The sequence below is a fragment of the Sabethes cyaneus genome, chromosome 2, assembly GCF_943734655.1.
Source record: "Sabethes cyaneus chromosome 2, idSabCyanKW18_F2, whole genome shotgun sequence".
Classification (NCBI taxonomy): Eukaryota; Metazoa; Arthropoda; class Insecta; order Diptera; family Culicidae; genus Sabethes; species Sabethes cyaneus.
Genome location: NC_071354.1, coordinates 203,868,341 through 203,891,670, shown reverse-complemented (window position 1 = coordinate 203,891,670; position 23,330 = coordinate 203,868,341). Strand labels below are relative to the sequence as shown.

The window sequence follows — 23,330 nt, the reverse complement described above, 5'->3', positions numbered from 1 at the left end:
CTACCGTAGACATGAAGGGAAGGAGTTGTCACATCTACAAAAAGAGTGATGGGCTCGACTGCTGCAATTATCGCTGCATCACGCTGGTTAACGCCACTTACAAGGTACTTTCCCAGATGGTCGGAACCGATAGAGGGGGTTTCGTAGCTAATTATCAGGCGGGATTCATGTGAGCTCGCAACACTTTGGACCAAATTTTCAGCACCCGAAATGTCAGGCGTACAAAGTGCCCACGCATCACATCTTCATTGATTTCGAAGCAGCATACGGTACAGTCGATCGCGACTAGCTATGGCAGATAATTAGATTAAGTGATGTGTTTCGTCTGCATCTCGGAGACACTCTCAACTCTCTTCGAGTTGCGGCAAAGCTTGAAGATAAGTTAACGGCTTATCCTACATGCTTTTCAACATCGATCTTGTCGGGGTGATCCGAAGAGCAGGCATCGAAACAAGAAACACGATTTTACGACGACGAAGGCAATCTACGCTAGATTGAAAGGAGACAATCGCGTGTCTTTCACTAAAGGTATTAACCGTTGACGGTGACCAATTAGAAGTGATAGATGAGCTTGTAGAATGCGGATAATTTACAAAACGCTCATTAGCCCGGTAGTTGTTTACGAACTTGAAGCTGTGACGCTGCTAATGAAGGGCATAGGCGCCTTTGCCATGTTCGAGCGGAAGCTGCTGCGGACGTCACTTGACGGTGTACAAACTAAAAACGGAGAGTGGCGGAGGTATATGAGTTAAGAGTTACAAGCACTGCTTGCAGAGATTTCCATCGTACATTTGGCGAGAGTCGGCATAGGCTGCGCTCGACCGGACACGTCATAAGGTTGTCGGAAGACAGTGTAACAAATAGAGATGGTCGGGTATGAAAATTTGAATACCCGGACCCGACCCGTACCCGATCAAGAAAAAAATTAAAAACCCGTACCCGACCCGAACCCGCAAATTTATTATTTTTGATACCCGAACCCGACCGCAACCCGTCGGGTACGGGACGGGCCCGGGTACCCGACCATCTTTAGTGTTAAATGTGGTCAATAGAGATACCCGACCCGACCCATACCCGGTTTCAAAAACAAAATTAAGAACCCGCACCCGACCCGAACCCGCAAATTATTTTTTTTTAATACCCGAACCCGACCCGAACCCGGCGGGTACGGGTACGGGTGCGGGTTTCGGGCAAATTTTCCGCTACCCGACCATCTCTAGTAACAAACACCGTTCTATTCAACAACTTTATTGGCACCAGTTACAGAGGGCCTCAATATGTAAGATGACTCGACCAGGTTAAAGGCGATTTGTGACTTCTAAGGCACCTGAGAAGTTGGTGACGAGTTGCCCAATATTGTGTTGAATAGAGACGATTGCTTGCAACAGTAAGCCCTGGCTCTATCCTGACGACCACGATGACGACTGCGAAAGAGAACCCAACAGTTTTTGAATTTTTTATTTTTGTATACCTAAAAATGAAAAATTAGCGTAAATTCGTCTAAATAATGAGAATTTGTAGAAGACAAAATGGTATTTTTCCGATCAACATTTTTGTGACTCTTTCCGAAAATCAGAGAACAAAATCAAAAAACAATTTCCAACGTTTTTTTTGGCTCTTTGTGCAATATGAGCGATTCGGTTAATTACGGAGTGCAACTATGGTAAATCTACCTAAACTAAACTAAACTAAACCAAAGTACACAAACAAGAGAAAGACCATCAATTACGTTGAAGATTAGAAGGATAAAACCCGCAATTTGCCTGCCTTTAAACATGTAGCAAGGAAATGATTCCAAACCGTACTAAAGGCAAGAAGAAGCTAAAAATAAAACCCAAACATTTCTTAAAACCAAAAAACGTTATTAAAATGATTACAAATTACGCAAATACAAATACTTTACAAAATGCTTTTGCAGCGCAGAAAACTATCTCAAGATGTTATCCCAAATTAAAATATGAATTTCCTAAATATAAATGTAGGTATAATATAAATTGAAGTAATTTAAAATTAAACTTTAAATTGGTTTGAAACAAAATAATGTTTGCCTTTCTGCAAGTCGTCTACCCTATTCGAAGAACGTTTTATTTTGACAGCAGAATTAGTCCGTGCGATAGTTAAACCGCTGGGCATTGCACTGGCGAACAAACGCAAAAACGAACAAACGCAAAACAAACCAGCTGTGTTTGACGTTTCATGTAGTTCGCTTTGCACAGTGTTGTGGGTGGCCTTTTCTGCAAATGAATTATTAATAAGTTTCTCTCCTCTTCGTTATTCTGCGCAGTTTCAATAAGAAATATTTGTAAATATTCTTTAGTGTTAGCCCTATAAGCTGTGTAGCTGGAATTGTATAAACTATTTGACATCATGTCACTAAAAGTAGCACAAAATGCACTGCTTTCTCGCACTTTACCTCAGTTTGGAAGGCATCCACTTTTGTAAATAATTTGAATCCACAGGTGAAGCTTAGAAATAAATTCTTTTTTTTATATTTTTTGTAGATACTCTACATACCGCACTCTGTTTGACTTCACTCCCATAACGAAGACCAGGCGAGATTTTAAACAGAAGAAATTAGCAGGGTAAGCAACGATGAACGGCCTTTAAAACGATTTGACCTTGAACTTTTGCCTTTTCACGTTGCGTTATTTTAGGCAAAACAAACGTTTTATTCAAAGTTCAATCCTTTTATTTTTAATTTCACATTTAGTCATACTTGTTTTATGTTGTAGCTATTCTATGGAACAATTATATGCTGTCGTAGCGGACGTAGAAAACTACTACACGTTTGTACCATTCTGCAAGAAGTCCCACGTGTATGCCAAAAAGCCTGGCTCATTGAAGGCCGATCTGATTATTGGCTTCCCACCGTTAAACGAAAGTTATACCTCTAGCGTAACCTTGATTCGGCCGACGCTAGTCAAAGCAGAATGTGTGGACGGTCGGCTGTTTAATTACCTACTGACGGCGTGGCAGTTTAGTCCGGGCCTGAAGGACATACCGCAGTCCTGTGTAATCGATTTCATGGTCGCGTTCGAGTTCAAATCCGCTCTTCATTCGCAGCTATCGAATCTGTTCTTCGACCAGATCGTGAAACAGATGGAGTATGCGTTCATTCAGGAAGCAAAGAATCGATACGGGGGGCCTTCAATTAAGAGTCACGTGTTGGTAGCTAACAAATCGTAACCCAAACCTCGTTCATTAACGATCCTGCGTAGAAAGAAGAGGAGAGAGGCCGACCTTAAGAGCCCCCGTTTGCATACATATAACGTTCTGTTTGAGAATGAAAATATTTATACCTCGGACAGCTAATAAATTTATGTATATTAGGCAAAGCAAAAATTTACGAGTGTTCCTCTGGCGGGAAAGCTGGGGGAGTGAGTGCATGGAAAGGAAAGTGATACTATTGTGAGACGTAGACAAAATAGGCAGGTGATGAGTTAATATCGCCTTTGCAAGCTAGTTCAGATTGTTGTAAAAAGCGAGTATTCTATATTTTTTTATTAACTAGTTTTTTTTAAATAACTGACGAATAAAACGTCTAAGTTGGCAATAGACTTTAGTTTTATGTCACTATAAATCCATAAATGTAAACACACCGTAGAAGCGTAATAGTGTTTAACATTTCTATTGGAAAGTAGTCAGCTAAAAGCCAAAAATTACATACAAATTACATAGACATACAACTGAAGCAGTGTCGTACTTTGAGAACAATTAGGTGACGAAGAACCCACGCCTATTTAGAATGGGCTATATTATAGGCTATGATTTCCATTCTTCAAACTGGCTATTTATACACCATCAAATTCTTATTAACGAATTAGTTCAGGGTATTATCAAATTTTCATATTCATTCCTCTTTGTTCTCCAAACAAGGGGATGGAATGAACGTGAGTTTGCGTGAAAAAACGCAGCCACCAACGGAAGCATGTATTATTTATAATGGTTTGCCTACTCCTCTCTTTTATACCGCAACATAGGCTGCATAGCAGCTATTGGGCGGGGGCAGGGCAATAGTAAAATTGTGCTTAACCTTACCCGAACTCCTTCGCTGCCGCTACCGCTGGGAAGTAGGAATCACTACGAATGTTACCTTGGCCATGATTTGATGCTAAATTACGATTAGATTTTCTTCACCTTCGTACAAATACCTATAATCTTTACATTATGCAAGCAGTACAAGAGTTTCTTTTGAACTTTCGTTCTCGTTCGATTTACCAAAGCAAATCACCCTATCAGTGTGTATATCCATTTTCCAAGAAATAGAATAGAGCAAAAAAATCCAAATGACTATCATATATACATATAGTCGTAAACCTGCCCTTTTCCTATTCGTCCCAAGGCCAGTTATTGGTGAGCTTTTCGTTCAACCCAACCTATTTCTCTTACTTCTCTTCAAATAGCTCTCCATATGTTCTGTGTGGGTACTGCGGACATCGGAAAATTGATTGACACGTGTATGCTTGATTTTCAGGCGGCACGGAATTTACGGTTACGTGATGTGATAAAATGTTATAACAAGAAAATGATAGACTTACTAATTTTGTGCTGCTGTTGCTGATTTTGTATTACATTTTCGGGGGTATCATTAGTGTCAGGTGTGCAACTATTATCCGCAATAACTGCATTGCTCGTTTACAATATTATTTTATACGCTAAGCTGACGATCTAATCAATACCTTACATTTGTCCACATTGCGAAATCACTACAGGCAGCTTTGGTTTGTTGTTCGGACCGGTCGGCACATTTTCAATTTTTCGCATAATTAGCAACCCATCTAGAACTCGTCCGAACACAACATGCTTATAGTCAAGAAAGTTACACTTGGCGCAAGTAATAAAGAACTGACAACCGTTGGTGTCTTTCCCACTGTTGGCCATAGATAATAGCCCTGGAGCTTCGTGTTTTAACAGAAAACCTTCATCTGGGAATGTACTGTTACCGTAAATGCTCATCACACCTGTTCCATCACCCTGGCAAAAATCGAAATGACAGTCACAAAAAAAAATCTTAAAAAAGATTTAATGATAAACCTACATTTACGAAATCACCACCTTGAATCATAAAGTCCTTAATGACACGATGAAAACTTGAGCCTTTGTATCCGACCGGTACTCCGTCCTTTTTGTATTCGCCAGTGCAAAACTGACGGAAATTTTCGCACGTTTTCGGAACCACATCCGCAAACAATTCAAATACCATTCTGCCAATTTCCTATAAATTTATCCACAAATTAAAGCATTCACCAAAAAACTGCACAATATAGTTACTCACCGAGGTACCCACTGTAATGTCCATAAACACTACCGGATTGTTGGGATGCCGAAGCTGGGCCTGAATCTGATTCCAAGTGGGCATTGCTTTAGATGTTATCCTTACTGATGTTCACCAGAGAATAAAAACTACTTCACAAGCAGGTATGCATCCGCATGCAAAACAATCCCGATAACAATAAGAAAAATGTTTACAAACGTACGGAGCGGCAAGCGTACTGAACGTGAATCCCGTGAATCTGAATCGTAGACCGACGTGCACGACGCGGTTGCGGTTTTGTTTTGAACCGCGATGGGAGTATCGATATCGATAATATCGTTATCGTACTGATATAGCTAAAATATCCTGCTGCACCATGAAAAATTCACAAGTTCTTTCTATACGTTAAATAGGTTTTTTTTTCTAATTCCCGTCGTAATAAGTAAAGCCATTCTAATTTTCATCATTTGTTGGATGGATTTAAGGAATACTCCAAAAGTTCTTGTGCTGATTTGACTGAAACACACTTACCTTCCGATCCGTGAACTTTGAAATCACTGAAAAGCGACTATTAACGCATATTATTCAAATTACGCAACTTACTTTATATCTAAAATTTGTCGTACCGTTTTAAAATCCGTCCATCAAAATTTTTTATCGTCCGAACTAAAAATCACAACGCATGTAGAACGGCATGACAAATGTTATTCTACAAAATTTCTACAGGTCAGGCCAAGGGGTCGGACACTCAGCACATAGTGCCCCGGCACTGCAGAGATATCAAACGGCACACCTCTAAAGCCTTATAAAAATAACATTTATAGGGCTTTACACACCTCCGGTTCAATTTTACATATGAAATGGGAGCACTGCCAGTTGTCAAAATCATCTCGCACGGTTGCCAGATCTATCAGATTTTAACGCATTTAACAAATCTTGCAGTTCGGCACTTTCGGTACATCATCGGCACAGTTCGGTTCGTTTCAAGTCGCCTAACATAAAAACGGCTGTACCGAGTGACCGACCCCTTGGGTCAGGCAAGTTTTTCTGGCAGTAGAATAACGACAATGCCTTGCGTGAGTTATTTTCATTTATGAATGACGGAAATTAAAACGATTAGTCGACATTGTCTCCTTCGTCGCACGAAAAAACGAAGGAAATTTGGTTGGTAGGACTTCTTTAATGATCAAAAGCATTTAAATAGATCTCAGCTCACTTTGAGCTGAGCACACACTCAAAAAATCAGGGAATAACTAGTTTTGCATTGTGTCATAAAAATGCTGATATTTTTCATAATTTGTGTTGGATAGGACGGGAATAGGCAATTACGACGATGTAGCAACATACCCTACAAAAAAACATTTCACTGATTTTTCTGGTATTTTCCGTTGACATTCAACAGATAATTTTTCATGTAGGCGTAACCGACTGTGGAAACATCAATTAAAAAATGTGAACATTGGTGTTCGTGATAGAACTAATTTGCTATTCACTGATGATCTTTCTTTGCCAATGTTTTGGTACCAGGAACACATGATAACCGCCAAAGAGCATAAAAGCCCAAGCATCAAAGATTATAGATGACTAAAGTACAAATCTGTCATAATAGACGTTAAAATATACTTAAGGGCCAAACAGAATGCTGCGTCAACGCGTCCGTCAGCGTTATTCTGACAGTTTTCTCATGGGTTTACTGTCAAATTGACGCTGACGGATGCGTTGACGCAGCATTCTGTTTGGCCCTTTATCCGCACCGATGTGTCTTTTGTTGAGCAATCAAAATGTAAATCTGATAGGATATGATACGGTTCGTAACTGCTTTAACGTTAAATACGGCATACTTGCGTTCGAACAGTTTTCGTACTTAGTACTGGTTCGTTTATATTTCGCTGGTTGCTATCGTGTGTTTCCGATGTCAAATTATTTACAAAAAAAGACTTCCGATGGCCGGTTTCTTTCATTAGTCTTATCGTGAATATTAGTGTTTACATTTTTACATTCAAACAGCAATCAATCAAGTATTTCCACATTAACCGCGCTTGCATTAAAAGTCAAAATCAGACTGTATCCACCAGTGGGTCAGTGGTAGCCACGTAGACGCTCGTGAAAAACTGGATAGTTATACCAACCAACGTATCATGGACCCCTTTAGCAGCTGTACATAATTTGGACACTTGTAGCAAAATCAAATGGAAGTGTCCAAATTAATGTCCAAATGAGGTCCAAAATAAGTTGATTACCCTATAGTTTCCTTATTTCTAGATAGAACTAACAAAAGGGCGAATGCCGCAAATGTAAACAAAACGGGTGGGTTATTTTTTGCTGGACGCTCATAGGAAAATCAACCCTCACTCGGTTTGTTTACGCTTGCTACATTCGCCCTTTTGTTAATTCTATCTTCTTTTATAACGTTAACCTTTTTTCCTGCGTGCTATAGCCTTCTCTGTGCTATAGGCTATAGCTATCCAGCTTTTTACGAGCTATAATGGCGGACGCTATAAATTGTGTTCGTAATATTCGATCAGTCTTTTTACAACTCTGCATCCATCAAAAATGGGCACTCTTCTCATGTACGGCGGTGTTGCCCTTTCTTTCGTTTACGCAAAAGAAAGAAAGCAATAGTTTTGTTTATACACATCGCACATTTTTGCTCTCCTTCTTTGGCGTAAACGAAAGAAAGAGCACGGTAGTGTTGCAAGAGAAAAGTGCCAGATTTGATGTATGCAGAGTTGTCAAAAAGATTGTTCGCATATTACGAACACAATTTATAGGCCATCATTATAGCGCGTAAAAAGCTGGATAGTTATCAGGTATATATTTAGACATGAGACACTGGCCAAGTTAACAAGTTTGCAAAATCGCTTGCTAGCAAGCAACAAACTCGTCTAGTTTCTAATGTAGGGTAACCAACGTATTTTGGACCCCCTCAGCAGCTGTATATAATTTGGACACTTACAGCAAAATCAAATGCAAGTGTCCAAATTATGTACAGCTGCTAATGGGGTCCAAAATAGGTTGGTTACCCTAATTAAGGCTTTAGTGTTGGATTGAAAATCATGTAACTTGCTGTAGAGAATTTTAGTGATTTTCCGGGTTTTCAACGTAGAAAGGATGTATGAATTATTTTGAGTGTATTATAAATGGCTTTAGCGATTAGCGGTTGGGTTAGCGTTACCTTAATTTAATTTGCTTTGGCGCTATTTGATGGATCGAATATCGAAATAAAATCTGGGAGCTCAGTCTCTGGTTGTGTTTTTGTTTTGAAATTTTGTCGTGGTCGAGTTGAGAAAGAATCGGTCGTGTGGTCGCCGGAAATTTGAATTTCGTTTTTGCCAAGCTTTGGTAAAGGAATCGAAAAAATTGTAGAATATTTTCTAGTGTTATAACTTAGAAGTGAATAAAAGTGGAGTGTTGTAATACTACTGTTCTTGTTACTTCCCGAAATAATACCGGTAAGTTGATGATAAATAATATTGATAAATCGTATATCAATTAGGGATAAAATTGAATATTTTAGCACTTTATTCAGATAAAATACTTGCCCACTTATAATCTGGTTCAGATATGGCTTAATTTCATTGTCAGCTGAAGTGGATCTTTAATTAAATGATAATTACCCCACCGACCAGATTCCCATGTTTGTCTCATGCTGGCCTCCATGGTTCCTAAAAACTTCAACGGTATTGCATTATTTTGAACTGTTGTGGGATGCATCATTTTTATCCTTTTTATCTGCTTGCTTTAAACTTTTTGGAGAAGTAAAAGGTACATAGGTAACTGCTGTGAGACAGGTGCCAATAGGAAATAACTTGATTTATAAAACTAATTTTATCGTGATTCACGAAGAAACCAGCAATGCTATCTGTAGTAAGCCCTTTTCGAAATACTGTTTCTTATGTAATCCGTTCAGCACCAATAATTTTATTGAAATAATACATTTAAATATGTTCAGAGTAGAAAATTCTTGTTGCGGCCAATCGCGGTTGCAGCCCAGCGTATTTGTCTTGCTGTGCTGTAGCTATCTTCTAATGCTGGGATCATCGCAGAATTGGCGGTTTGTTCATCGTTTTTCATTTCTCTACCAAAAATGGTTTCTGGCACTTGCCATTCAAAAACTCCGCTTGTTTGCAGATTCTTTTCGAAATATGTCCTTCTAATCTCACGGTGTTGCTATGTTTAGTTGCTAGTGAACTGAAGTATTATCCCAAAATCGTCCCCATCGTTTACCACAATACTGCCGGGACCTGTCGCGCTCGATATCACCCGCCAGCATAAACGTACATAATTTTAGACGTATTTATCTTCATTCCATTCATCTTCACTTGCGGTGAACTAAATTTTTACCGCCTCTAATGTTCTACCGATAGCGAGACCCGAAAAGGCCCGATAGATCATCTGAAATTCTCACATAGCACTGAATCGTACCCATGATAAGTCTAATCAGCTTCCCGGTAAGTTGCTTTCAGTCATAGGTTTATATACCACAGAGGTATAAAGAGGTGCGGGAGAAACTTTTAGTTGTTTTTGGAACCTCAGAAACCTATTTGTATACAAAATTTCGTTACATAATTCGAAAAAACACTCCGGGGTTAACAACAATACAATTCCTCGAAGCTTCCATAAAAATATTTACCCTCATAGCTCTTTCAACAAAAATGACGATCGCCTTCTAGTTATCAGTAAAAAAGGCAATTACAAATTGTAGTCCTTTTATCCTTTTTCTCGGGTTATCCTGCTAATCACTTAATAGCATATAAAACTCTATACCGGGTTCTTTTGTGTTGTCATCATCAGAGTATCATGGAGACCTCAAGCATCAGTTCTACTAACGGTGACAGCCATTGTCACCCACTAAAGCACTGGTAAATCCCAAAGCATAACTGACACGCCTAAGCCCGCAGGCGGAGGCGTTCCTTCCCTGTGCGGACTCTACGAACTGACTGAGATCTCTCTACCAAAGGCCGGAATGTCATACAGTGAACTCTCTGAAAAGGTAATTGTTCAGAAAAGTTGGGCGAATATTAGCTGCCATGCAACACTCTAAAAAGCTAATTTTCGCCTTAACTTTTCTGAGAGTTTGAATTTTTTTGGTTGTCCAAAGTCCGATGAACACACACGTCTGTTTTCCTTCTAACTATATTTCTCATTTTTCGGTTTCTTGACGCTTTTTACAGCTTTCTGTGTATCCTGTATCCGAGAATATATTTTGCACTTTTGTATTTATCATTATCAATAACTCTTTGGACTACTCAGAAAAGTTAATATTTCGGAAAAGTTAATCAACACATCCCCCATTCGATTAACATTTCGGAGAGTCCACTGTATTTGAAATATAATGATGATGATGACGAGAAAAAATGATAAACGTGAATGTGCTTTGCCCTGGACCCTGACTTGAGTTGCAAAATGTAGCACAGTGAGAAAGTGGAGAGCCCATCAGCCCCGCCCAGCACCGATTGTCCTTCACCGCGCACCATCTTCAAGTTTTCAGCACAAACAACCACAAATGAACCAATAGGAAGACAAATCTCGCACCTTCGGTGGCCATTAACCTATCAGGCATCCATGCACTGTCCCAAGACAGGTCTACAAAGTAAACTGAGCGTAGCACGACCTAGGCATTCGCGGTAGTCGACAGAAGCTTCAAACCATAGAGTCGCGCCCGCCTCCCAACCCTCGAGACCAAAGAGCTCCATAACCGATTACCCATCCAAACCCAAAAAACTGACCTCTGACATATTATTGTGAATTAAATGTAATATAGTACAAGAATTGACTTAATCTTCGTATCTGCTACCTTAGAGCCTCTATCATTGGTCGTAATCATTGTAGAATGCTCCTTCGGTATCCAAACCGGGTCTGGTATCCCACTTACATCCCCTTACTAACCCTGAGCCCCCGGTCGACCCTCTCAATCCGACATTTTTCGAAGATATTTGTGAAAAATAGGGATGACCCCGAGATACATTCATCTATTAATAATCAGAGTTCCCTGTACTGGCCTTATTTCTAAACGAAATAAAAGCACTATGTGAACAACGCAACAATCACATTTGATAAAGTTTTACCCTGAGTCCCACTTGAAATTACAAAATTATTTTGACATATACCCACATTTGGAAGTAAACGTGGTCGCTGTTTATTTACTGATTAGTTAAAAAGCCCTACACCACGTCAAGATTTAGTTTTATCGTAGGGGATGATCGCTTTCTGGTTATTAGTAAAACAGGCAATTACAATTTTTTATAAATAAAAATCCGAGCAATTTAAAGGAATAAATATATGTATTTGTTTATCAGTTAATTATGTTCGCTAGTTATTTTACGCTACACTTTACATACTCACATGTATACATCAACGATGGCATCCATGAAAAAGAAATGGATCTGCTAAATATGTTCCTACTTGTCTAATAATACTTTTGTTTCAATACAGTACGATAATTATAACAAAACATAGCAATGTAGAGTCCTGGGAGATAGCGTAAAGTATGCATTACAATTCATAATACTAAAGCTATAGCATCACATCTGTCTAATACTAGAGCAACTTTTGGACTTGTACTGGCGCCCCAGACTGCCGCCAAAATCGAGCGCCGCCGGCGACCCCGGTGGGTAATGATCCTCGTGGAATAGTTTTCCGGCCTCAGGCACGAACACTGTCATGGTCGTTGCGGTGGGCGTTTCCGGCCCTAGTCAGTTGCTTGCCTCGTCCGTGCTATCCGTTTCGTACAGTTCCGCCTGGCTGGATGGCCGATCCGATCCGTTCAACCTCGACGCCCGCTGCAGGTTCTGCAGGATTTCATCGGTATCGATGATAACGATTGGGGTGGCACCGTCCGTGAGCTGCGAACTGGAGAGCAAACGTTCACTTTCGTTAGATTCAATATTTTTTGCATTTGATATGAATGTGTGTTTTTAATCTTACCGGCTGTTTTGTCGCTCGTAAATCTCGCGTGACACACTGCGTGTGAAGGAGAACCGAGTGGACATGCTGCGGGTGAGCTTCTTCGGTGCTTTCTTATTAATCGGTTGTTTGTCAACTTTGTCGATATCCTCCGCCGCCAATGTTTCTTCGGCAAAGTTTTTGATTTCTTCCCAAGCGTAATCTGTTAGCAAACAAACGAAAAGATTGCATCAGTACCTACATTATGGTTCCAAATAGTCCTGTTGACAATCAAAACAACCCCCACAACGGGCGAGCACATAAAGTGAAAGCTAAGCGTGGGCTAGGAGATAAGACTATTGAACCCCCGTTAATATATCGATTATGCAAATGATGGCGCCAAAAGTGTGAAAAATAATACGGTTGATGCGTTCTCGCGTACAACCGGCCAAGTATTGCATCACATTTTAGAGGAGCGTTTCAAACAAAACAACAATATCGCCGTATACGATGAATTTACGATATTCGAATGGGTACTGTCGTTTGCATCGTTTTGAAAATCTTACCTATATGTTCAGGAGTAGCGTGCTCGTAAGTAACGCAAAATCTAATTATATATTTGCCTGCAACCATGGCCGGTGTCATGTGAAACTTCTTGGAATGATTGATGCGAGCGAGTAGATCACGATTAATGCGATCCGGTTGCCTGTCAGTTAAAATAGAAAACGCCTTAGTACAAATTCAAACAGAACGGATAGTTGCATGCAACTTACTTCAAACGGAAGCAAACCAGTCCGAGGTTGACATCATTACGTACTTCAAATCGATCATCCATCAGTACGAGAGATTCGAAGCGCTTAGCCAGCGCGATGTGATTACGGATGTATTTTTGCAGACCAACGATACCATAAGTCCGAAACACGAACCACAGCTTCAACGCTCGGAATCGGCGACTTAGAGCAATTCCGTAATGACGAAAATCTACTGCGCCTCTATGATCATGCTGCAGATAAAGGGGATCCACTGCCAAGGCTGTCGTGAGCAGTTTGACATCCTTTACCCACATGGCAGAACAATCGAAATTGGTTAGCAATAACTTATTGGGATTTGTGTTGAACGAATCGGCATGTTCTAAACCATTCTTGAAGCGTCGCATTTCTGGCAGGATAAATGAATTTCCTGCATATGCTCCGTCCACGTGGAACCAGATGCTTGACACTTTTTTACAGACTTCGCCAATCTCAACCAAATTATCAAACACACAAGCCGACGTCGTTCCGACGGTCGCAACTACAAAGAACGGTGTCAATCCGCTTTGTAAATCCCGCTCGATAGCCTCCTGTAAAGTCTTTCCACGAAACACCCCATGACTGTCGGTTTCGAGAACTCTCAATTGAACGATTGCCATCTTGGCTGCCTTCTCTATCGATGAGTGTGCTTCCTTTGAAGCGTAGGCCACAAGCTGCGGCAGATAAACGCTATCGTGTACGTCATGGTTGTCTCCTTTAAGTGTCTTAATGGCCCGTGCCCGGGCGGCCATCATACAAACCAGTGCACCTTCCGAAGCCGATCCCTGCAGAACGCCACCCCCGCTACCGTGAGGATAATCGGTTCGAAAGAAAGCTGGCAGATCCAATGCTTTAGCGTACCAGTCTAATACAATCGCTTCCAATTCAGTAGCCGCCGGAGATGAAGCCTGTGTTTGCAAACAATGAAAAGAGTCAGAAAGTAATTATTAATTTTCGATTCGAGTGGAGAGTCCATAGCAAACAAACGCGTAAAACGCTCTGTTTCGCATGGTGAGGCGAGGATGGGATCATTTATTTGTTCGATCGTCGAACGATCGCGCGCAAATATTGGCATTTGAACGACCACTGACTGAGCACGGTGAGGACGGTGACTTACCCATGAGAATCCAATTGACCCGATGGCACTGCTCAGCATGTCACCCAGGATCGATGGGTACGAGTTTCCGGACGGGAAGTAGGCAAAAAATCGCGGATGATTCCAGTGCACCATATTGGGCATGATGTTACGTTCGACGTCCTCGAGCATTCGCTTGAAGTCTTCACCCTTCTGGGGGGCCTCATCTGTCGGAGAGAAAAGCAAAACAAAACAGAGGAGAAATTTTAGTGTACCACGCAAGCACATACCAATTGTCGAACTCGAAGGAGGGTAGGGAGCTAAAAATAGTGCACGTAGTACGTAGGTACAGCACATTCCTGCACGCTTGATTGATTAATAAATTGTCACAAGGGTAGATTTCTACCATTGCTCGTGCGACCTGATTCGCTAGATGGAATTCAAAACCCATACGTTATCCTGGATTGTTCGTACCATAAATAATAGTGGAAGAAATGCAATATTGAAGTAGTGTTTGCCAATGAATGGTATTGTGTCATTATCTACAATATCTCGCGTTTCCACTATCGCCAATTAGCGTGTTAATGCAAAGTGACACAAAGGTCCACATACGCAACCCGTGATTTGTAAATTTTTATATTTATAACCTATTTTTAACATTATACTGATTCACGCACTTCAAATCACCTTTTCAATGAATGATAAATTTAGAAGTAGAGTGAAGAATATAAAGTTCGATCATCAAAGTAAATATCGGACTCACTATAAAGCCCCAATCGAATAATAGTTTACTTAGTTACAAGTATGATTGTGGATTCAACGGTGGCTCAAGCGACGAACCAGCAGCGGTGGTACCGTTGAGAAGGGTAAAGTGGAAACGCCCGGTAGTTTATCGGAGGAGCGTACAGCCCAGTGACACAATCGTGCCAACCATATGGTTGACTTACGTTCGATTGAGCGTTTTGGCAAATATTGAAAGAAGCAACTTCGGGGTTTCGAGATGCGAGTCGTGCAAGCAAAGCTGTTTTTTTTTCGATGACACACAGTCAGCGGTGTTAATTTCAACGAAAGAGAATTTCAAATGTTTATGTTTTGCCTGAAGATTGATAATCTCTGGCCAAGATTTTTCTTTACGAAGTGGATTATTGCCTAGTTTATTTACAAATATAGCCGGCGTGCATTAGTCGGTACTTTTTACGAGATATGCGAGACGTGAGAAGAAGAATAATTAATCTCATAACTGCTGCCGAAAAAACTTGTTTCGTAATGTGACGCGCAGTTTGTCAATGTTTGTGTAGCTAAGACAAGGAAGCTGCCTATGACAATACACTGATTAAGATCATTTACAGAAATACCTCATAATAACAGGCAGGCTCAAACGTGGCAGTTTCAATTTGACTCTCTTAGGATAATTATTGTCCGAAGCCCTCGATTTGAAAGCAACTTCACGACCTTGCGAGCTTGCAAGACTACGTTTTTTTATTACGTCAGTGTTAAATAAGGCAAAGAGCACACGAAGTTTCTTGATAGGAGATATAATGAAGCTTTATTTCGTTGGGAAATTGCAAGTTTGTTTACACCGACTACAAGCAGAAATCCCCTTCATTCTATCATTGCGTAATAGGCAAAACAGTTGAAATGACTTCGAAAAAAAAAATCAATATTAGTTGAACACTGTGGAAAAAAATCAAGATGGGCGTTAGAATGATTTCTATTAAGCTTCGAAGATCGATGCATTTAACTGAATTCATCAGGTTAAAGCAGAATATTGCTGTTGAAACAACAAAAAGTTATAAATTTCGGTGGCTTGTTAAAGCACAAATACACATTACTGATTAGAAATGGGTTTGCCGTAGTGATTTAATCAGGGGCATGCGATGGGTGCCATGTTTTTGTCGCCAACTGCATACGTTTCACTCGACAACTCGAGAAGGTTGGCAGCAAATGTACCTGTCAGGCGGGCGCTTTTTCGGCTTTTTCTGCAATAGCGCCCTTCGTTAAGTCCACTGTCAAACACCGTTCGTTAAGATAGGGATAGCACCCCACTGGATTTAATTCATTTCCGTCGGAGTGAACTTAATTTTTACCTCAAGAAATCACTGAAAACTTCATTGTAACAACATCAGAACAAATTTTGCTTCAACTAAAAAATCAACCGTGCGCACCCATTCTGAACGGTTGAATATTTAAACCCCCTTTTTCTAAGTAAATTGCTGCCCTGTAGCCGCAAGGTTAGCGAGTCTGCTTTAACAAACGAGTGGTCATGGGTTCAAATCTAAGTAGAATCAGGTCATTCGATGTTATGTGACCTTTGTATGGGTTTATTCTCGACTCTTTCATATACTTCATACTGAATTTTGCTTCTACTTTAACTTGACGCTTGTCTCACAAGCCAGGGCATGTTAAAAGAGCGGTACTGGCTCGAGGTGCGTAATAAAACCACTTGCCCAAGTGCAAATTACAACTAGTCTCCGCACTTCCTGGTTCTAGAGGGCGAAATTTGTTAAGAAATAGTTAAAGCGTATAAAAAAAGGGTGAAAACCGACACTAAGCACGGACGCTCACTCTATAGCGAATCTGCAAAACGAACGATGTGCGGAATACAGAGAAAGCAACTGGACTATATCACAACCCTACTAACACACTTGTTTAAAAACAGTTGAGCTGACTGTTTATAACTAATTTGAGTCAGTTATAAGTTGATATAAGTAAAATTATTGTAAGCAGGGATGGAAAAAATCGCTACTAGGGATCAAGATCATAGGAGCGATCAGATTCAGATTCACTGACATCACTACTTGTAAGCGACAAATTTGTCACTTTGTCACGATATGTACATATTATGATAAACCTCATGTCAGATCATGTTCATTGCATGATTGCGTTGAGAAATACAGCAGATACAGACGATTAGTTGTGTGCAGCATATGAATCTCAATACAAACACCATGAGTAATCGTTTTTCTCGCAGCAAGGTAAGATGTAACACTGTGATCGGCTGCTGAGACTGTCTAGAGAACAAAACCTTGTGATCAATGCTAAAGATTCACTGTTTGTCATGTATTGTACGGATCGTGATCTGTGCGTGATCACAGATTTGATCAAAATCGCTGATTATCCATCCTTGATTGTAAGTGTGCTCACTTTCCGTGTTGCCCCCCACTTGCCTAATAAGCCATATGTTCGAATCTCGGCTGGGAGAGGCTGTTAGAGTCAATAGGGTCGTAGCAACTGGCCCTGCAATTGTCCTGTGCTCTAACAACTGGCAACGAAGTCTGTCGCATAAAACAGAAGGTCAAGTTTCGATATTAATGGAATGGAGCATCTAGGCTTTCCTTTTTTTGGCATAAAGTAAATAACTACTTTTTTATGGAAGGATTAACTGCATTTTTTCACTCTCCCATTTCGTTCGTTCTACACACATTTACCCAGCGAAGAATATTGTATGAGTAACCCAGGTCATTTATCCATTTTGGATAGGCGTTACGCGTACTTTATTTTGGATCCGTTCATTTGATTTTGTCCGAAATAGAATACGCGTAACGCCTGTCTAAAATAGATAATTCACTCTATATTATTTCTAACGCACTTTTGATCGAGTCTCTGATGATAAACTAGTTGGTGGTGTAATTGGATAACACACTCGACCGGAGATTGAGAGTAGTCAATTCAAGTAATACGCATACCTCACCAGCGCATTATTTTTCACCGTTCATGCAATTTTCGTTCTTCACAAAAAAAGCTTAACTTCTTCCGTAAGGAAAATTATCATTTCAGTTTATCTTTTTATCGTTTTAGCGTATCCTTTGACGTAGGAATACGTGCTTGGTTTCTGTACTGAGGCTCGCTTTAGAAGAATGAAAACGGAAAAAATATTAGACATTGTCTTATTAAAAACCCAAGCAATGTGATAGGTTGGAATAAGCATTGCTGTTTTGCTCTAACGACAATGTAAATTTACACTCATTTCAGTATGTACTGGTTGTACAATTCGCCATCGCTCAGCAGTTATGTTCGGTTCAGTACTGAACGTTTTGACATCAAGCGTTTCGGTTCAGTTGCAAAATGGCGCGGCAACTTTTGGTACTATTGCCTGCCAACGCACATATCCAAAGAAGAAAGCGAAGCAAACGACCAAAATTGTTCAGCAGTTAATGGAACATCTGGTGCCATAATTAAGCGATTAAAAATCAATCAATTCCAATCAGGTCTACCAATACTATACTAATTGAACATGAAATTAGTTTTTGTACACTTGTATTTAACGGTTCTCGTTTCACTTTATTCACTATCGCCATTGCAGATATATCAAGAAGGATGGCTTGTTCGGTTACCTCCGGGAAATCAATTCCATGCAAACTCCACTGTCATCGCAAAATATTTTCGAGTGAATAAGTCATTATCAGGGGTACTTTAATTTGTCATTGAAATTTTATCAAAATTTCCAAATCGAACAGGAATCTTTCAGATACGAAAACTGAAATAGTAACTAAAGAAAATAGTTTTTGCACGGTTTTAACTGCGCGGTTTCTTGATTTGTTTTGACCATTTTTGTAATGTTGTAATGTCGGCTATTACCAAAATACCAAAATGGTATGATAGAGGTCAATTTTGTCATGCGAATAATGATGCTTTCCAAACACAGATATCAAAATGTGCAACGCAGGAATGTTCCAATGTAAATTTACAATTTATTCATATTTATTCACAAATCTTCCATATGATTGTGAATAACGTGTTGCTCGAGCCACAAATGCTGATAGGCCAGGCAGGAGTTCCCGATATCATCACCTTCTCCCGCCTTTGCTAGTTGCCACCGTTGGAGAAAAAGATTGTTGAAGGCAGAACGGATGGCGGTGAGGTCGAACTTTTAGCTCGTATATTATCACGTCGCTCAAAAGATAACAAGGTTAGGATCAACAAGAATGAACTAGGTACTGGGTGCTTTGACATCAACTATTCGATTCAATGCAGATTGACGCTGTAAATTTTGATGCTACTGAATGCCAACGTAAGGTGTGTTTCACAGGTTCTCGTTACATTTTATTCATTATCGCCATCGCAGATATAAATAGGAAAACCTTGTTCGATTGTCGGAAAGCCAAATTCTAAAGAAAGAAAGTTTTCTCGTTGCTCAGAGTCTTGGAGAATTTCATGGAAACCCCACCGCTATTGCTTAGTATTTTAAATGTCAATCAGTTGTTATCGAGGGTTATCCATTGTCATTAAAGAATTCTATTAAAATTCAAACAAAGATCCTCGGTTTCAGCATTTGGAAACCAATTGTTCACCTTCGTATTCTTACGTCAAATCTGGATCCGTGTCACTAGGCACGAAACCTTCTATTTTATTTTATGTTTTTCCAGTTTCACTTATCAAACTCTTGTAGCGAAATACTACCATATTTATCATCAAGTGAATGCACAGATTGTCGTTGACGAGATTCGTTAATCTTTTATCATTCCAATGCTCCGGAATGGTGCAAAATACGCCGAGCACGGACTTCCATTCCACCCGCCAATAGCGCCATTATCCATTAACTTCCCACACGTCAGTTTATTCCGCCTGGTATATCCATATAGGTGGCACCCGGGAGCGCCTAGTCCGCTCAGTAAAAGTCGCAACGTCGGAAGCATACACCGAAGGCAAGCTTAACAAGGAGAATTGAGGCAGTGATGGCCAAAATGCGGCCCTTCGGGATAATTCGTGCGGCCCGCGGACTGATTTGAGGGACGGTGGACTTATGAGTAAATGGGACAGGGGTCACTCAGTTTAGTCCTAATGACTCGTGCATGTTGTAGATGCTTTCCGGCTTAAACCTTTCCTAAATTCCTTTCCGATGGTGTTTGTCGATGGTGGGGGCAAATTTTATATTTTGTTATTCGCAGGAATAGTCAGAGATCGTTGCGGCCCGCGGCACTCATGGGACGATCAGATTTGGCCCGCACCATGCCTATGGCTGGGCACTACTGAATTGAGGCGACGATGAAGGTAGAGGGCTACTTTAATAGCATTTCTACCACTCAATTCCGCAGAGCCTGTAGCTTTTAATAAAGCAAAAACTTCGGTTTGAACAACTATCATTGATCTTGTTATCAATGCGTATCAAATGAAAACCACAAAAATAGCGCATGGTTTAAAATTTTCTCTACTTTTTCTGACGAAATTATGTAGAATTTGCTTTAATTTTTCTCAAATTTAGTTGAAATCAGACCGAAACAAATTTACAATATAATTATATTTTATAGCGACAGTCTTTCCAATATACGAAGAAAATGGTAGAACAAAGTAATGAAACGTGAGTTGGGCGGGACAAGACGTGAAGGGGATTGAGCGAAAAATTAGATAAGCAGAGGTTCACTGAAGCAGTACTTACTAGGTTTGTAGTTCGTTCCTTTTTGGGTTGTCTTAGAATCCGATTGTAATTGACTCCCATTGTTAACCTAGTAAGTGCTGTTTTGAAGATCGTTTCCTTTATCTAATTTTCAGGACTTTCCCTTCACATCTTGTCCAGCCCTGGGGATACTATAAAACACCTATGTTTCTTTACTTTCTTCTACCATTTCCTTCGTCTATTTGAAAGACTATCGTTATAGAAAATCATTCAAATGTGATTTCATTTATAAGTCAACACAAAAATATGAGGTTGATTTATTATCTTTTGTTCATGCTAATGATAAACTCGTTCGGCTTTTTGTTTATTTAAATCTCAAACTGGAATCCTCTTGCGTTGCGACAGCTCTGTTGCAAAAGGAACGAATCATGTCCACTTGAAAAAGGCAGTCGGTGGCGTTTTTAAAGTTAAAAAAAACTTAAACTGTCAATGTTCAAAGTTGATATACGCGTCAAAGTGTGTCAGAAAAGTATTCACATGAATCGAATTCTTAGGCAGGATTTCCAGAATATCGTCCCATGTCCAGAATTCTTCCTACTTATCAGATGCTTATCTTCGCAAAAATACAAAATGAATATGCTCTAACTCTAATTTTATTGCGTAAATCTAAGCTACATGCTACTATCTGCTACTGTGCCACTACACGTCACTAGCTGCCTTTTTCAATGAATTGACAAACTTGTTCAGCACTTCAATCGTATTTCGTTATTTGGATCTTTATGTAACAAGGATTAATTATCGGTAAAACGGCAGCACAGTTATAAAAACCCCTAAATCAATTGATGCATAACTAATACAGAACTTGTATTCTCTTCTCTTTCACAGGTACGTAGAAAGCATAAACCATCAGTGACGTTCGCAGCGAAGTGCACCGAACCAAAAATCGTGTATGTAAACAAACGTGATACCACGTTTCAATAGCCGTCATTTATTATGTGTTTTTCCCTTCAAACGGAAAAGGGCATGACCTAAACGGATTAGCCGGCTCGTTATGTCGTTATAACCTTTGTTCTCGGTCAGTCTACTGGAATCCCGAACGGCAACCTAGACGTAGGAGCGCATGCTACTATTAGCACCCGTTCAGTTACTTTCCATTCATTGAATTGAATATCGAAAACGTGCCTCTTCACTGTTTCTGCGTGGCAATCAATATGGTTTATTTTTGACAAAGCTCAAAAGGATTATCCATTACGGCGAACACCGACGACGGAGGGAAAGAAACTAATTATCAGCTGACATTCGCTTGACTTCTGTTGACATGGAACACAAACGATCCGTATCTTATTCATTTTATGTGGCAATCCAGTGGTAGATTTACGAGACAAGTGCTAATTCGATAATCATCGAAACACTACAGCTAGTGACTAACTTTATGACAGGAGCTAATCACTCGAGTAAACATAAATCATTGTGAGGGTTCAAACCTGATGCTGATGAAATCACTTTTCAATAGTTTTAGAAAGTGCTAGCTTACCTGGCAACAGCTGGCGCAAGAAGCCGGGATCGACTGTCGGCGCAACGTCTCGATCTTCGATTGTATTCCCATAGTCACAGATGTAATCGATCATCTGCTTTCCGTAGACCCGAAACTCTTCAGCATTCATTTTTGTTATTTGGCACTATATCTTTTCCACCAATCAGATCAAACTTTCGAAATTCTACAGATTTTGTGGCACTGTAGGAAGGAAAATATTTCCGTTCTAACGATAATCGCAATTAATCACTGTCACATAAACTCAGCACGTGCTAACTTCTTAAACCCTTCTTTTGATTTGGTTTGCTTTTACATCCACTGCCAAACGCCCCACTCACAGAAGGAATAATATTTGTTAAACAATTTCAACCGATGGCAAAACTTGGCGCTCTAACGCGTTTCAATTTATTCTTTATTTCGAGTTGTTCGTTCCGATTCGCGACTTCGACTGACTGCGAACCGAATCGCGCGAAAGCTTTTTATCCAATTCGCTTAGTTTGCTCCTCTCGTGCATAGCAGCACCAGCTGGTGCGAACGGCGGCGGTGTGGTTGGTCGTTGGTTGGCTTGCAGTGCACTAGTAGCAGAGGATCTGCGATGAAGTTGTGAACGTGCCCATCGCTTTTCACCCACCAACCACGACTACACGCACGGCACGACGGCAGATCAGAGCGGATTTTGCTAAGCTGCTGTCAGTAACGCTTTTTTTTCGTGAAAAATAAAAGAGTAGGTTCGGAATCTCTGTAAGTACCGTTGCTGACTGTTTGATCTTAGTTCCTAGTAGTAGGTAATATAATTAACGTTAATGAGTGCATCTGGGAAAAATGCGGTTCGATTACACTAGCCATAAGGATTCGCACAATCAAGCCAAATTGGGTGAAACGAACATTGTATTCAATGGGGGCGCCTTGTTTATCAGCGATCAACGATGAAATGTGTGCGAGTACGTAAGCTAAGAATTAACAACTTTCCTTATTTTATCGAACAATATTTAACTTGTAAAATAAAAGAACCACTCAATCAATCGTGCTTATTGGGTGTAACGTAATTTCATCGATTGTAGCAAGGTGCCGCCATGGGTTCTGGAGGGAAAATGGCCCATTTGATTGTTTTCAACCTGGAAAAAGTCTCGGAAGCATATCGATCAAAACTCCTAATGAACCGGAAATTTTGTTTAAAAGCATAAGTTTCATTTTTCCCAATATACAATAGAGACAAAGGAAGCTCGGCCACGGTTCTTTGAGAAACTTACGGCAAACAGGATTAACAAAGCATACAGTTTTCAGTATGTATTTACTTTCATTTTTAATTTTATTTCAGTTTAGTGATTAATGATAATCACATCTGATCAAATATCCTTGCTGGTTGTTCTCATTCTTCAGTTCACGGTCTTGTTTTTATTCCAGAAATTCCAACAGAACCTTAGTTTTACATAGTTTTTCATAAGCGGAGAAAATGTTTA

The 23,330-nt window shown here is 40.1% G+C and overlaps 4 protein-coding genes across 4 annotated transcripts in view; 2 read left to right on the top strand and 2 right to left on the bottom strand.

Annotated features, from left to right (window-relative positions):
• The first annotated feature begins 2,222 nt into the window (after positions 1-2,222).
• LOC128736878 (coenzyme Q-binding protein COQ10, mitochondrial) lies at positions 2,223-4,227 on the top strand. Its single transcript, XM_053831376.1, has 3 exons — positions 2,223-2,438; positions 2,502-2,582; positions 2,733-4,227. Exons 1-3 carry the CDS (start codon positions 2,368-2,370, stop codon positions 3,184-3,186), a joined length of 606 nt encoding a protein of 201 aa, XP_053687351.1. The 5' UTR covers positions 2,223-2,367; the 3' UTR covers positions 3,187-4,227.
• A 356-nt stretch (positions 4,228-4,583) lies between these two features.
• LOC128733590 (peptidyl-prolyl cis-trans isomerase H) lies at positions 4,584-5,544 on the bottom strand. Its single transcript, XM_053827291.1, has 3 exons — positions 5,276-5,544; positions 5,039-5,215; positions 4,584-4,974 (listed from the first exon to the last, which is right to left on the bottom strand). Exons 1-3 carry the CDS (start codon positions 5,357-5,359, stop codon positions 4,681-4,683), a joined length of 555 nt encoding a protein of 184 aa, XP_053683266.1. The 5' UTR covers positions 5,360-5,544; the 3' UTR covers positions 4,584-4,680.
• Positions 5,545-8,543: 2,999 nt separating this feature from the next.
• Positions 8,544-23,330, top strand: part of LOC128738873 (serum response factor homolog B) — a 75,707-nt gene continuing 60,920 nt past the window's right edge. The window contains exon 1 of the mRNA XM_053834327.1: positions 8,544-8,706. The gene's annotated coding sequence lies outside the window, so the exon portion shown is untranslated. The remainder of the gene's footprint in view (positions 8,707-23,330) is intronic.
• On the bottom strand, positions 11,950-22,000 carry LOC128738871 (aromatic-L-amino-acid decarboxylase). Its single transcript, XM_053834326.1, has 6 exons — positions 21,871-22,000; positions 14,045-14,229; positions 12,913-13,835; positions 12,706-12,845; positions 12,182-12,362; positions 11,950-12,124 (listed from the first exon to the last, which is right to left on the bottom strand). The coding sequence occupies exons 1-6, from the start codon at positions 21,998-22,000 to the stop codon at positions 11,950-11,952; spliced, it is 1,734 nt and encodes a 577-aa protein (XP_053690301.1).